The sequence below is a fragment of the Chiloscyllium plagiosum genome, unplaced genomic scaffold, assembly GCF_037043375.1.
Source record: "Chiloscyllium plagiosum isolate Xiang-an unplaced genomic scaffold, Cpla_swu_hap1 HiC_scaffold_4, whole genome shotgun sequence".
Lineage (NCBI taxonomy): Eukaryota > Metazoa > Chordata > Chondrichthyes > Orectolobiformes > Hemiscylliidae > Chiloscyllium > Chiloscyllium plagiosum.
In genome coordinates this window covers 128,416,160-128,432,767 of record NW_028270142.1, presented here as the reverse complement: position 1 = coordinate 128,432,767, position 16,608 = coordinate 128,416,160, and the positions used below count along the sequence as shown (strand labels likewise).

The 16,608-nt window shown below is 39.5% G+C and overlaps 1 protein-coding gene across 13 annotated transcripts in view; it reads right to left on the bottom strand.

Moving 5' to 3' along the window:
• The window catches only part of LOC122548888 (focal adhesion kinase 1), a 511,554-nt gene that overhangs the window by 160,649 nt on the left and 334,297 nt on the right, over positions 1-16,608 (bottom strand). For 10 of the 13 annotated variants that reach the window (XM_087986664.1, XM_087986658.1, XM_043687803.2 and 7 more), the window contains one exon: positions 3,483-3,500. The exons of the other annotated variants lie outside the window; for them this stretch is intronic. In XM_087986664.1, the coding sequence (XP_087842790.1) occupies positions 3,483-3,500 (18 nt within the window). The remainder of the gene's footprint in view (positions 1-3,482; positions 3,501-16,608) is intronic. 13 annotated transcript variants of the gene reach the window in all.

Sequence of the window (16,608 nt, the reverse complement as noted above, 5' to 3'; positions counted from 1 at the left end):
CCATTTGTGTGAGGTCATTGATTTTAGAATTACTTCTAGATTGTCTGTGTTTGACTCACACCTTCTACGTCTATCTCCTCTGACTGCCTCTTGAGCAGGTGTCTGGGCAGCCTTCTAGGCCTTTGCAGAAATCAAGTATCTGCCTAGTTGCACCTCCACCAGAATCTCTAGAAATCTTGGAGCCTGCTCTTTCCCACATTGTGTTATTCTTCAATGGTTCTTGGATTATCCTTCCTGCCCAACTACCATCATCTCCTCTTGCAACAATACACTTCACCTTTAAGGGGGAACAGTCTAGCTTTAAGGTGTGCCAGCCACTATGATATTGGCTCATGTGGTTTGCCAATCAATAGATCAACAACATGGAAATCATTGAAGATTGGTGTCCTGTTTGCCCTGTATTCAATGGGAACAGGTTCACTATGCATCATGGTCTCCTAGCCCATTTTTGGGGATCTATCAAATTTAATCTCAATGAAGAGAATTGTCAGAATATTTAAATGTGGACTGAAGTAATGTGGAGGAGCTAATATGTCAATGCAGGTTTGCTAGGATCATTAAGGTTAATTATGTATTCTGGCCCTTTTAACTATTTGCTAGGTGTCACTCCTGGGGACCTCACTATCCTGCTTTCTGGTGCACCTCAGTGTTTGAAAACCACTTTTCAATTCAATGACTGCTAATAATACATTAAAGTCGTTTTCTTTCATTTTGGTGAAATAATGTCCGCTAACAAATCCATAAATGGAATACATTCTAAGCCTGTACTCACATTTCTCTTTTGACACACACAAATTGTCACGCAGTCCAAAGGTGTTCAGGTTAGATGAATTGTTCAGGCTAAATTGCTCATAGTATCCAGGGTCGTGCTGGCTAGGTGGATTAGCCATAAGAAATGCTGGAATGCGGTGGTAGTTGTGATGGGTCTGGGTGGGATGCTCTTTGGAGGGTCAGTGTGGACTCAATGAGCCAACTGGTCTGCTTCCACACTGTAGGGATTCTATGATTCATAGCCAGCATTGGTTTGTACCTAACTAGGTCTGGAAGCCTGAAGAAGGGCTTATGCCCGAAACGTCGATTCTCCTGTTCCCTGGATGCTGCCTGACCTGCTGCGCTGTTCCAGCAACACATTTTCAGCTTGTACCTAACTATTATGGCGTTGAAAAAAAGGCACATAATTCCCACTGGGTTTTTTTTCAAATGGTCGAATGAATTTTATTTAGGCATCTAAGTTGGCAACAACCCTCATATGTTAGGTTAAGCAAAGAGGAATATGAAGTAAAACTAAAGTTGATCGAAAAAAAGAATAAAATTTGCCCATTGCATTACTGTGACAATCTGCAATATCACTGATATTAATAAGACTGTCAAACTGCATGTCAAAATAAGCTTGCCTTCAGTTAATGAGGAACTGACTCAAGATTAGGACAGCACGGTGGCTCAGTGGCTAGCATTGCTGCCTCACAGCGCCAGGGACCAGGCAACTATCTGCGTGGAGTTTGCACATTCTCCCATTGTCCAAGTGAGTTTCCTCCAAATGTTCTGGTTTCCTCCCACAGTCTAAAGATGCACAGCTTAGGTGAATTGGTCACACTAAATTGCCCATAGTTTTCAGGGATGTGCAGGCTAGGTGCATTAGTTAGAGGAACTGTAGGGGAGTGGGAGAAAGTGAGGACTGCAGATGCTGGAGATCAGAGTCGAGAGTGTGTTGCTGGAAAGCACAGCAGGTCAGGCAGCATCAGAGGAGCAGGAAAATCCATGTTTCGGGTATAAGCCCTTCATCAGGAATGAGGCTTGTGGGCTAGGGCTGAGAAATTAATTGTGGGGGGGGGGAGAGAGAAGATGGTGAGAAAGCAATAGGTGGATGAAGATGAGGGCAAAGGTGCAGAGGGTGGTGCTGAGTTGGAGGCTTGGGACTGGGACAATTTGGGCTGAAGGGAAATGAGGAAGCTACTGAAATCCACATTTATCCCATGTGGTTACAGGGTCCCAATGCAGAATATGAGGCTTTATTCCTCCAGGCATCGGGTGGTAACGGTATTGGCGATAGAGGAGGCCCAGACCCTGCACGCCCTTGATGGAGTGGGAGGGGGAGTTGGGTTTGGTGGGTGCGGTGTCCCAGAGATGTTCTCTGAAATGATCCGCAAGTAGGCATCCTGTCTCCCAGATGTTGAGGTAGGGGCATGAGTCTGGGTTGGATACTGTTTGGAGATTCGGTGTGGACTTGTGAGGCTAAAATGGCCTGTTTCCACACTGTAGGGATTCTATTCTATTGTTTAAACTCATCCTTGCTGCTCAAATATATTATTTTGAAAAAAAAATGCATATGATACTAATAGCCAAAAGATCAAAAGAATCCATATCTGACCAGTTTGAGTTGGATTGAAAGTAAAATATTTTAAGTAAAAAGGTCAAGTGCAATTCACTATGACAGCAAGGACCTCTTATTTACTGGTTTTCTTTGTGGTACTTGGAAAACAATCGAAATATGACAAAAGTAATTTGTCCCCAAATTTCTTTGAATTACTCAATACAATAATGCAAAGTTTGTTGCCTTCATTGCCTTTGAGTTATCAGACTTACAGCGACAACACCATAAATTATTTTTAGATTACAATCTCTTAACCGAGTCACATCTAGATTGTCAATGAACACCTCTGAAAATAAACTGAAAAAAAAAACAATAGTACAGCTCAGTAAATAATCTAAATTGGGGGAGATTTCATTCTTCCTCTCAGTTGAGTAATTGGTAAATATTTAAAAAGAAAATAAAACCAGGGGCATGCATTATGACCCCATCCCATGTTAGTTACATTACACATAATGGATCAGATCTCATTTACCAATGTTAAAAAAAAACAATAGCCAGTATTAAGTCTTGATTAAAGTTCAATGCCACATGACTGGCAGAGCACGCAGTCGTTATTGGTAGGAGCATTGAGGGGAACAGTTCACCCAAGTTCCTATTTGATGACTTCCTGTGTCAACTATATCGTTAAGGAATGCTATTGAGCCAAGACTCGATACTGTACAGAAGAGGAAGAGCATTAATGGCTGCCTTAGGTCACTCTCATACCAACATCAAATGGTAACATTGCTAGAACATTGGCATAGATTTTCCCACTGATCCAAATATGATGCAAGAAAATCAGACAGTAAATAACATAACTTAATGTAAGGAACATTTAAAGAATACGGTTAGATAATAAATTTTGTTTGGGTAGCAGAATCAATATGAAGAAAGCAGTTAGTACATTTTCTAGTCATTAATTACATGCATAGAATGAAAAATTCAATAGTAAAGACACTGAACTGTAATTTTAAAAATGCTTCTGTTGCATACATAGTCTGCTGTGAGATATGTATGTGAAAGTCAGTCTGTACATTTTCCTGGTGTATAAACTAAAAGCAAAAACTACTAAAACATGAATTAATGTTGTTAGCAAGTTCAAATTCTTTGTAATTTTAAGCATAACAATTACCGTCCCCACTAATTTCATCTGTGAATCCAGGCAGCAAGAGAGAAAGAGAAGAAAAACAAGGAGGGGAGAAAAGGTGGAAAATTGCATTATTATTAGAGGCAGGAAACAAAAACAATCTTCAGGAACAAAGGCATCAGAAAATGCAAGAATATATGATTCATAACAGATGGAAACTAAGGATTTATTTAAAAATAAATTTTTATAGATCATATAAAACTCCAAATTAATGTTAGATTTGCACATCCTTATATTTGTGATGAATTGTTGAAGATATTAATACTGGGAAATAAACTGATTGTCACACTTGGCAGTATCTGCCAACATAAATCACTAACTCCCTCTTTAAATACAACTTGTCCACATACAGAATTAATCACTCTCCTGCCTATCAATATGTTTAAAGCAAGATGAATTTCACTGTGTTAGAACATTTCATACCCCTTTTGATGTTCTTTTGAGCTAAGGATTCACGTATATCAGGTGAAAACTGAAATCCAGAAGTCAGGAGAAACAGGAAACTTCCACCCAATTAGTTTGGGCTGGATTCAGACACAAGTACTTTGAATAACATGGGTTATTCGACCTAGATCCCTTAGGGTATAAGATGATGCACTATAAAGCAGCATTTTCTGGGCTCAAGCAGGTATAGGACTGCATTCTGCCATAGGCTTCGATTATACAGGATCTAATCACCACAAATGCAGTGTTGGAGGAGTCATTGGAAGACAGCTCAGGACAGAAGGCAAATGGAAAACAAGTGTTTAGTTGGTTGCAATTATTAGAGAAACTCTACAAAGCGCTGTCAAAGTTACGTCCATAAAGTTTTTAAGCTCGAGATAGAAAACTTTACTCATGTTGATCATGTCCAATGCTTTCAGTGGAAGGGTATACCAGTCATCAAATTAGCTGAGTACCCAAAATGCTTTTATTTAAAAAAGTACAGTACAAGTATTAATGCAAAACGTCTACTGTGCATGCTAAGATTAAGTATTGCTGAAAGAGTGCAAAGCATCAGTGCAGTTGTAGACAACACGGTAATAAATCTTTCTTTTAAAATGATATTTTAGTTTCAATTTAAAATGGGAAGAGACATTAAACAAAATTTCTAATTTCATATTTCCAATCAGGGCTATATTGCTAAGTATTAAATTTTCAAACTTCCTTCAGGAAAAATAAATTAAAAAGGTGAGAGCAGAACAATTTCTAGTTAAAAAGCAGGAAGTACAAATGCAAGATGTTGCATTAGCAAATAAGCAAAGTCAGTGCACATTGTAAGTTAGACTAAAAACACTGCAAATGCAGAAAATATTTTACTAAAAGCAGGAAATGCTGGATATACTCAGCAGGTCTGTCAGCATTGGTGGGCAAGCAAGCAGGTTAATGTTTCAGATTCATGCGCTTCATCACTACTATAAAAGATGAGAGATGTGATAGGCTTCAAACAGTCACGAGAGAGGTGGAGGGAGCAGAAACTAACATAGGTCTGTGATGGAGTGGAAAGTGAAAGTCAGAAGGAAATAGTAATGGAATAAGAAGGAAGAAGTGGGTCTTGAGGTGGCGTAAATAGGGCACATGGAATCCTTAACAGTTGCTTTCTAAATAATCAAAATACACAAAAAACACAAACAAAATAATATTTTCAAGAGCACAAGGTTATGATATTAAGTCGTGAATTTAATGTTGAGTCCAGAGGACTGTAAGGAGCTAAAAAAACTACACTGATCTCATCCTTCTTCCTGGTGACAGTCTGCTGACAATCTAGTATCACATTGGACTACAACAGGAGCTTTCCAAAGAACATTTGTTAAGGCAGCACATGCTAGACTAATTAATATTGCAGAATACCGAAGAATTAAGGGGGGAAGCTGGAAAAGCAAACGAGAGAAACAAAGAAGAACTACAAGTAAAGACTCGAACTAACATAAAAGGGAAACGCAAAATCTTGAATGGGCATATAAACAGTAAAAGTGTGGTTGTAAGAGGAGCGGGACCAGATAGCAAAAGCAGGATTTTCTGAAGGAGGCATAGTCATGGCTGAGGTATTAAATGAATCTTTCATCTGGGTACGATGCTGCTCAGTCCATGGTGATAGAGGAGGAAACTGTCACCTAAAGGTTCCAAATTATTAAGTAAGAAGCATTAGACTGTTGGTCCATAAAGTTGACAAGGAATCAGGATGAGATGACAGTCATCCAAAGACTTTGAAGGAAGTGAGGGTAGAAATTGCAGGGGCAATGGATCTAACCTTTCAGTCTTCCCTGGACTTGAGGGTAGATGGTGAATGACTGGAGTTGCAAACATTTTTTTTTAAAGAGAGCCAGCGAATACACAGGCTAAGTGAGTGGGCAAAAACTCAGCAGATGGAATATAATGTGGAAAAATATGAGATTATGTACTTTGGCAGGAAGAATAGAGGAAATTTTCATAATATTTAAATCAAGAGAAAATGCAGAAAACTGCAGCACAGAAAGATTTGTTAGTGCTTGAGAATTTCTTCTCTCAGAAGGTAGTCAATCTGTGGAATTCAGCCCCTGAGGGATATTGAGGCTGGATCATTAAGGATATTAACGATAGACATATTCCTGAGACAGGAGAAAGTGAGAACTACAGATGCTGACTATCAGAGTTGAAGAGTATGGTGCTGGAAAAGCACAGCTGGTCAGGCAGCATCTGAGCAGCAGGATAGTCAACATTTCAAGCATAAGCTTTTCATCAGGAATGAGGGGGTGACTCAAAGGGGCTGAGAGATAGACTCACTGAGATCCTTGTAGAAGGAGAAGAACCTCTTTAAGGTAGGCATCCTTGGAAGAGGCTTCACAGTAAGGTTATAATCAACTAGGAGAAAGTGAGAACTGCAAATGCTGGAGACGAGAGTTGAAGAGAAGCATAGCTGGTCAGGCAACATCGAGAAGCAGGACAGTTAACGTGTTGAACATAAGCTCTTCATCAGGAATGAGGGGGTGGCCCAAGGGGACTGAGAGATAGAGCTGAGATAGGGCTGAGACAGCGACAGATTTTTGAACAGTAAGGGAATCAAGGGTTATGAGACAAAGGCAGGAAAATGGAGTGACAGATTATCATTTATGGTGTTATGGATATCCCAACCTCAAATGCCAACATACAAACCGCCCATTTCCACTGCAACAATCTAAGCTTTACTGTTTGCTCAGCTCATCTGTTGCTGAAATCCTCATTCAAGCCTTATTTATCTCTAGACCTGGCAATTCAAATACATTGCTGGCTGGTCTCCCACATTCTATCTTCCTTGAATAGGAGGACATTCAAAACACTGCCTGTATCTGAACTCCCATTCCTTTATTATCCATGTGCTTGAGACCTGCACTGGCTTGCAGTCAAGCAACATCTTAATTTTAAATTCTTATCTGTGTTTTCAAAGTCCTCCACGGCTTGACCCCTCCCTATTGTTGTAACATTCTCCAGCTCCACAACAATCCCACAATATCTGTGCTACTCTAATCTAGCCACTCAATACTAATTCACTCCATCACTAGTGGCTATGCTGAAGTCCCAAGTTCTGGAATAGTTGCTTTACACTTCTCTGCCTCTCTCTCACACTTTCTTTTTTAAAGATGTTCTTTAAAACTTTACTTCTTTGATCAAGGATTTGATCATCTGATTCAATATCACCTCATGTGATGTGGTGTCAAGTTTGATATATAATGCTGCTGTGAAGCTCCATGAAACACCTCATTTTTTGTACCATCTTTAACACAAAAGCTAGCATTGGAGGCAGTCCAGAGCAGGTTGACTAGAATGCTCCCATCTCTGGAAGGATTGTCTTAGGAGCAGTTGAGTAGGTTAGACCTATACTTGGAGTTTAGAAGAATGAGAGCTGACCTTATAAAATCATACTAGAACCTCAGATTCTCTAATCGACATAATTGCTGTAGTCATGTTAAGGTGCTATTCTTCAGGATTAAGTAATTGGAACAGCATTGGAGGCCGAGGACAGTCAGGTCATAATTGCAGTGGAATGGAGAAATAAAATGACAGGTAAAATGACTGCAGAGAGGATTTGGTCTCCCTTGTATCGAGGAAAATAGTATATCAAATTATAAGAGTCTAAATAAATGGCTCTTTCTTGTGGTTAAGGTTTTTAGGGCTGAAGGTGGTGAGAAGGGAGGAGATAAACATTTCATCTCACGGACATCAACCTAAGATGTTAACTCAGTTGCTAACTCCACAGATGCTGTCAGACTGGCTGAGCGTTTTCAGAATTTTGTGCTTTCACATTGTCGAGAGTTGCTTTATCAGCGCATGAACCGTAAGTGGTTACAAAACAAGCCAATTTATATTATGCAAAGGTGATTTAACATTCCTGCATTCTGAAAATCTACATTCTCATCAATCTGATGATACCGACCAAATAATTTACTTCGCATTTTCTAATACAAGATGACATATATTTTCTTTCCCATTTTAGGATGTCTCCTTAACATTTGTCAGTGAACAGTAACAGTAAAGTTCAGTTCTTGAAAACTAGATAAACATCAGTAAATGAATGTTTTAAAGGGTTTGGGTAATCCAGTCAGAATAAAATAAAAGCTGTGTAAATCACCTTTATATACAAAGGTCAGCATTCAATTTCATGGGATGAATAGCTCCAGTGATCAAACATGTTATAAAGATGCATACGTCAAATGATAGTTTGCACAAACACTACAAATAGAAGTGATGTTTAAAGAAGAATGCAATCTCAATCACAAAGCTAAGGTGTTAAACTGTAATTAAATTCATCGAGGCAATGCTCTAGATTTTTCATGAAGTCAAACATTAATCCAGTACCCTTGGCTGTCTGATGAGAGCAGAGGATGAAGGGGAGAAAGCGTCTGGCTTTCATAACTCTGGGCTGCCAATCATTCATTCCTTCAATGATGACAAAAAAAAAGGAAAGTTTGAAGATCAGGATGAAATACAAAATATTTGAAAGCCGAAAGTTCAATGAATAAAGAAATGTCAAACCTTATATAAAATTACCAAAACTTTTAAATGCCTGTAAGAATGTCTTCAAAGACACTAGACAAAAGAAAATACAGTTTTTCTTTCATGAACTGGAAATTGTGATGTATATCTCACTTCAGTAGTGCTATCTTTTAACTAATAGCCATCCAACTGAATGACTATACACAAAATGGTTATTTCTTCATCAATCCCTTACTGGCACCTCAGTCACACATCTTTCAATACATTTTTTGCCCTCAATTATTTTTCAGTTAGCTGCTATAAATTTTGTTTGAAGGTAAAATACTGAATCAAACCCGGGTCCCTGGCACTGAGGCAACACTGCTAACCACTGAGCCACTATACTGCCCTGGCTCAGGCAACGACACCCACAACCTGATGCTGTGAGGCAACAGTGCTAACTATTGATCCACCATGCCGCTCAAATTTGGGCAGGTAGGTTGCATCTAGTGGGTACTGTAACAATCACTGCTAGAGCCTCAATTATTTTCAATCTATATTGATGACTTAGATAAGGATTTCTAAGTTTGCTGACACAATCAGGGAAAGTAATAGCTTAGCACTATTGTCACTGGCCAAGTAAGACTCAAGTAATGTTCTGGCGGGCATGGTTTAAATCACACCGTGATAGATGGTAGAACTTGAATTAAATAAAAGAAATGGAATTGAAAGTCTCAAACCTTGGTCAATTGTTGTAAAAACCCATCTGGTTCATTCATCCTTTAGGGAAGAAGAGCAATACCAGACTTGAAATTCTAACTCTTTCTCTCCACAGTTGCTAACAGACCTGCTTTTCTCCAGTATTCGCTGTGCTTGTTCCTTCAGGGAAGGACCTGGCTTGCATGTGACTCTAAAACCATGTGCTTTACTCTGAACTGCTTTCTGAAAATGCCTAGCCAACCATTCAGTTGTATCAACTGTGAAAAAGAAAAAAAAAGTGAAACTGGATAAATTACGGACTAAGGCTCCGTAAATAACAATGAAAATCCAGCCCTGCAAAGTCCTCCTTACTAACATGTGGGGGCTAATATCAAAAGCGGGGAGAGTAATCTCACAGATAAGTCAAGCATCAGCCTGACCCAATCATATTCATAAATCATACCTTACATACAACATTCCTGGTAATATCATCACCATCCCTAGGGTAGGTCATGTCCCACTGGCAAGACAGAGCCAGCAAAGATGGTGCCACAATGGGATATGGACAGGAATAAACTGCTCTCAGACTTCAACATTGGGTTTGGAGTCAATGAAGTGTCATGGCACTAGGTCAAAAATGAGCAGGGAAACCTCCTGCTGCCACTCACCTCTCCCCTGGAAGGACACACCAAAAAGAAAAGGAAATGGTTAACATGGTTAGAACAGAAGAAAATTAATTCGATAGTGAGGAAGATTATCAGCTAGGAAAAGTATGATCTGGAATTTGTTTGGTTGGAGAAAAGAAACACCAACGGGCATAAGACTAGATGTTCTAAACAGTAAATAAGAAATCAGAGATACAAGCAATAGGTATTAACTGCAACCATAGCTGAACTTAATTTATATAAAGATTGGCAATCTAAATTGTGGAGAACTTCCAACAGTGCATATGTATTGGCTTTTTAGACTGATATATCGAGGAACTAACTAGAGCACAGGCTATTCTAGACTGGATTTGTGCAAAGAGAAAAGATTAATTAACAATCTTATTCAACAGGATCCCTTTGGGAACAGCGATCATAAGATCACATTCTTCATTAAGAAGCAGAGTGAAGTCAAATTTGAAACTAGAGTGCTGAGTCTAAATAAAGAGAACTTTAAAGATATGCAACATGACTTGCAATGGTAGACTGGGGCCCTTACTAAAGGAGCTAATAGGCAATGCTTCATATTTAAAGAATCTGGTGCCTGAATTACAACAATTATTCTTTCCTGTCTGGCACAAAAATAATAAAGGAAAATTTGATCAACCATGGCTTACAAAAGAAATTAGGAATAATACTAGATCCAAAGAGGAGACAGATAACGCACCAAGCCTGATGACTTGGAGCTTTCAAAATTCAGCAAAAATAAAATCAAAAAGTTTGATTAAGAGCAGTTAAATTACAGAAACTTGAACAAAGTACCTAGAAAAAAAAAGTAGGTCCCTTGCAGTCAGAAGCTGGAGCAATTATAATGGGGAACAAAGATATAGCAAAAGAATTGAATTCCTATTTTGGTTGTCTGCACAAAAAAAGGCATGATTGACTTCCCAGAACATTAGAGAACCAGGTCTAGAATTGAAGGAAATTAATATTAATAATGGTGCTTTGGAAATTAATGGGGTTAAAGATTGACAAGTCATCAGAGCCTGATAACTTACATCTCACAGTAGTAAAGAAAATGGCCCTGGAAATATTGTAACACGAGTGGTAATCTTTCAAAATTCGATAGAATCTGGAAAATTTCAGACTGGAGGATGACAAATGAGGAAAACAAAAACGGTGACTTACAGAGCAGTTAGCTTAACATTGTAGTGGGGAAGTTGCTGAAGTCTATTATAAAATATGTGGAAGTAAAACATTTGGAAAGCATTAATAGGATTGGACAAAACCAGAATGGGTTTAAAGGCATGGGGAGAAACAGGAATATGGCATTGAAATTGATTGGCAGAGCAGGTTCAGAGGACTGAAAGGCCTATTGTTGCATCTAATTTCTATGTTTCGATATAATACTACTGTTGGGCACAAAAAATCTTTGTCCGTCCAAATAAATTATTACAGATGTGCTCTCATTGGTGGGTTTTATAATAATATACAATACTGACTTTCTTCACTTCGCACTCTCTCTTTCACCACAGAAAGACACAACGATGTATTCACAGAAATCAGGACATTGGAACTTTACTTTGAAAATTTTCTAGTATGAACTAATTTCTGACAAAGGTACTGAAGGGCACAGCTTAATATCTGGGGCCAGGTCACAGACCAGATATGATCCCACTGAATGACAGAACAGGCTTAATGACCAATTTTTTGCTCCTATTCTGGCGCAGCCACAGAAACTCACAACCCATGAATGAATACAAGTAAAACTCTCAGTAATCAAAAGAGAAAATGCTGGAAAATTTCAGCAGGTCTGGTAGCATCTGTAAGGAGAGAAAAGAGCTGACGTTTCGAGTCTAACTGACCCTTTATCAAAGCTAAAAAAAGAGGAGAAATAGGGAGGTATTTATACTAGGCTGAGAGAAGGCGAGTCATGGCTCCAGAAGCAAAGGTAGAGACAAGGAAAGCAGTGAAGGTGGACAGGGGGAGAGACAAATGAAAATCCTGTTGGAGAGAAGGGTAGGCATTCCTGGAAGAGAGGTGGCAGTGGGTTAAACACTGGATAAAAGCAAATTACTGCAGATGCTGGAATCTGAAACCAAAAGAGAACCTCTCAGTACTTTGATCATAACCATTTGAGTCTATTGAAGTTCTCCACTCCCAGTTTCTGTTTAAAAATAAATGGCTTCTATTTTGGTCTCTATACTTACAGCTAGAAGGATAGATATACGCCAGTCCCCAGGACTAAAGACCTGTCAACGTAATGTCAAGTATTTCATCAATTCCTCAAATATGTCAATATTTTGCTTTATGTCTTTTGCCATAGTTGGAAAACTGAAGTGTATTTTGGACCCCATCTTTTTAAATACGCTGTGATTCAACAACTCAAAATTTAAACTAATTCATTTGTGACAGTGTCAGGCCAGACTGCTAGTCAAAGCCCCAACTTGTTGCACATTTTTATGGCATAGCAAAGCACCAACTGTACTCTTGTTGAATGGAAGCAGAACCATTTACTGAACAGCAATTCAGCTACAAAGAGATACTAGATAGGATGAGGCTGTTTTCCTTAGACTAGAGAACGCTGAAGGGTGGATCTGACTGAGATATATGAACTCTGAAGGACCAGGAGTCAACAGCCTTGTGCCACAGCTTTATATTAAGGAGCAGGAGGTTTAGGTGGGATTTGAGGAAAAGATTTTTCAATCAGAGAATCGAGGTATCTGGAATGCACTGTCTAAAAAAAGATGGTAAAGGCAGGAACTCTCAAAAAATTTATGAACACTTGAAATACCAGAGCATCCTTCCAAAGCTATGGGACAAGTGCTGGGCAATAGGATTAGAACAGATTGCTGTTTTGGGACCAGCATGGACATATGGACTGAAGGATCTTTTTCATACTGTAAAATCTCATTGAAAAGAAAAGTTAAAAGTATTGCTGGAAAAAGTATATTTTGTCAAAGTTGTTTTTCTTGAACTGATCAGAATGAAAACATTTGAAAATATGTGACCTTTTTCAACAATACTCAAGTTGTGTTACAAAGCGACTACAGATTTAAAATAATCATTCAATTTTCTACCCCAGTACACAAACTACAGAATTATGCTGAACTAAAATTGTGTGCATGTGGTAAAAATCAGGCCATTGTTTGTTTATGAGCCTTGATATTGAGCATGCTAGATAGGTTAACCATTGGGAACAGAGGCAATATATGTCTAGTTGGGTCCTATTCTCAATATCCGCATTCTCAAGGAACAGAGACTGAATCAAAATCACAGCCCCAATGCTTATGAGGCAGTTGGAAACTTGAAATAATTGAGAATTCAGCAAGGTCAGGTATGTGGTCGCGCTGAGCTGAATGGCCTTACCTGTATAGTGAAATTTGGCTTCTCATCTGTCAACTGGCCAGAGCAGACAGAAAACAAGCTGGTGGTAGGAGGCCATAGTCAGGGATCATTGAAGACTGCTCCAGACAATAGATAGCTTGGTACAGGTTTGAGTAAAGAAGTTCCGTTTTGTCAACGGTGAAGGTGGGGACTAGGGGTTTGGTAGCGGCTAAAGCTCACAGGGTTATTTGAGGGACCTTGGGGATAGGGAAGCATTCCTGCTTCACATGATTCACAATGAATGCACTGAGTCACTTTGTTGGCAGTAGCTCCTGCCTCTATTGCGCTGTCAAGTTTCTAAGCCCTTAGGAAAACGTGTAGCTAGTTTAAAGCTTAATTCAAGTTGGTTAATAAATGTCGAGCACACCTGTAGTGGTCACTCACACACCAAGATCAGTGTAAGAGTGGCAGTGGGCTCATGTATATCAGGGCTAGATTACATGTAATTCACTCTTCACCAGCCAAACCATCCTTCTGCAGAGGTTTAAAGTCTTAGAAGTATTGGCCAATTATTAATAGAGAATAATTGAAGGCATTTGTAAAATCCATTCAGTCACATTGATCCAAGGTTATTACAAATCAGGAAACAAATTTGTATCTTCACTGGCCTGTCTCTCTTGCTGCTATTCATAGAAAGGGGAGATGCACCACTCAGTAAAAGACTGCTGATGGCGCAGTACATAAACAAAATACTTTTGGAGACAGCTGATAAAATGGGGTCAATAACGCAAAACAATCTTTAAACATTAGTCATATTACATAAAAATAGGCTGCCAGGCCTCAGTCAAGAAAGTTGATTTAAGGACTTTGGCAAGGAGAAACAGGTTTTTGTTCGGGAACTAAGTGGTCATTTAGGGTTCACTTGGCTGGCAGAAGACAAATCACCACTGTTAGCAAACCTCATCATATCATCATAAGTCTGATCAGGTTGGTAGTAGTAAGCTTTTAGGGTGGCATGGTGACTCAGTGGTTAGTACTTCTGCCTCACAGCGCCAGGGATTCAGGTTCGATTCCAGCCTCAGGTGACTGTGTGGAATTTGCACATTCTCCCCGTATCTGCATGGGTATCCTCCAGGTGCTCCAGTTTCCTCCCACAGTCCAAAGGTGTGCAAGTCAGGTGAATTGGTCATGCTAAATTGCTGATAGTGTTAGGTGCATTAGTCAGGGGGTTACTCTTTGGAGGGTTGGTGTGGACTTGTTGGGTTGAAGGACCTGTTTCCACACTGCAGGGAATCTAATCTAACAGACAGACAGACCAGTGACAAAGAAGCATTACCAAAAAGAGTAGCATTGTGGGTGAATGTCCCAGCGGCTGTGGTAGCAATACTGGCTGTTGAAAAGAAGGATCTGGTAAAAGAGTAAACTCCCAGCACATTCAGCAGCAAAGGGAACACTAGATGATGACTTTCCGTGGATTGCATGGCGAATAAAATGGACGTGCTTTTACTTTGTTTCACCAAGATGTCAGTTCTCCACTGGGAAGTGTACCACTGTGGCGCCATCCTGTGGCAAATGTTAAGTGAGTCTATTAATATTCAGACAAGTTTCAGTTCAATTGATAGGCTGCTATGTCATATTGGTAGCATATCAGTATGCTCAAAACAGCACCAAGTAAGTGAAATATTATTAGAATGTTAAACCAACCACCATTTTAGATAAGAGCACTTTGAAATTGGCAGAAAAATCTTGGTGTGGGGTGTGGAGTGCCCTTTCAAAAAGTGTAGTGGAGGCAGGTTCAGATGAGGCATACAAAAGGGAGGGAGATGATCATTTGAAATGGAAGAACTTACAGATTTACAGCAAGAGAATAGGAGACTAACACTCATTTGCCCCGCTGGTGAAGACACAATGGGTTGAATGGCCTCTTTCTATACTGTGATAATTCTGAGATTCCATGTGCTCCTTGGCTTTATAGATCAAGGTAATGGACACAAGCAAGTAAGCTACATTAAACTTGCATAAAACACTAGTTAGGCCTCAGTTGGAGGATTGTATCCACTTTTGTGGGTGAATATTAAGGCCTCAGAGGATACAAATTAGGTATTAAAATGGCACCGTGGTGTGAGATTGCGATTATGTGTTGTGATGAAAAGTGTGCAATATATATCATTTTGAGAGTTTGGATTTCAACTAGAGGCATTTTGGTGCTAGTTGCTTTTGTGAAGGGTTTAAAAAGAAAGGTCAGAGAGTACTTTCTGGAACAGTGACCTAATCCAACATGTGTCAAGAGTATAACGACTGCAAAATCCCTCAAGGCTTAAATACGATAGATTGCAATCGTTAAAAAGATTACCTTGTTGATGGTTTAGAAAAATCAAGGATTGATTTTAGTTTAGAAATCGGAGTTAGAAAACTTTTAAGGCAGCTTTGGAGATACCTGACTGGGTCAGAAACAGATATATTTTCTCTCCTAAAAGATGGTATAGAACAGTGTAAGATAACCACAGTTACCTTGGTGTAAACAGTTTAGCTTGTAAATTTTCCAAAACATGAATGCTTCGTTAGTAATTGGCAAATTAGTAAACAACTAAAAGTCCAAACTTTCAGTTTGCTAAGTATTCATCTAAGATGACTTCACAATTCACAGGACAACACTGGGACTAGTAATTACCTTGAACATAACAATTTAGAGTCATAGACTCCTGGAGATGTACAGCACGGAAACAGACCCTCCGATCCAACGTGTCCATGCCGAACAGATATCCCAATCCAATCTAATCCCACCTGCCAGCACCTGGCCCATATCACTCCAAATTCTTCCTAATCATATACCCATCCAGATGTCTTTTAAATGTTGCAATTGTACCAGCCTCCCCCACTTCCTCTGACAGCTCATTCCATACATGTACCACCCTCTGCAGGAAAAAGTTGCCCCTTAGGTCTCTTATATCTTTCCCTATCACCCTAAACCTATCCCTCTACCTCTGGACTCTCCCACCCCAAAGAAAAGACTTTGTCTAATTATCCTATCCATATCCTCATGATTTTATCAACCACTCAGCCTCCGACGCTCCAGGGAAAATAGCCCCAGCTTATTCAACCTCTCCATGTAGCTCATCCTCCAACCCTGGCAACACCCTTGTAAATCTTTTCTGAACCCTTTCAAATTTCACAACATCTTTCCGATAGAAACTAGACCAGAATTGCATGCAATATTCCAACAGTGGCCTAACCAATGTCCTGTACTCAATACTCAGACCAATAAAGGAAAGCATACCAAATGCCTTCTTCACTACCTGCAACTCCACTTTCAAGGAGCTATGAACCTGTACTCCAAGGTCTCTTTGTTCAGCAACACTCCTCAGGACCTTACCATTAAATGTATCAGTCCTGCTAAGATTTGCTTTGATAGAGAAGGGTAATTTCTCTGGATTTAGGTCACTGACTGCATTTACTGTCCATCCCTAGTTGGCAGAATTGAGTGACGTACCTAATAATTTCAGAGGGCAATTGAGTCAGTCATATTTCTGTGG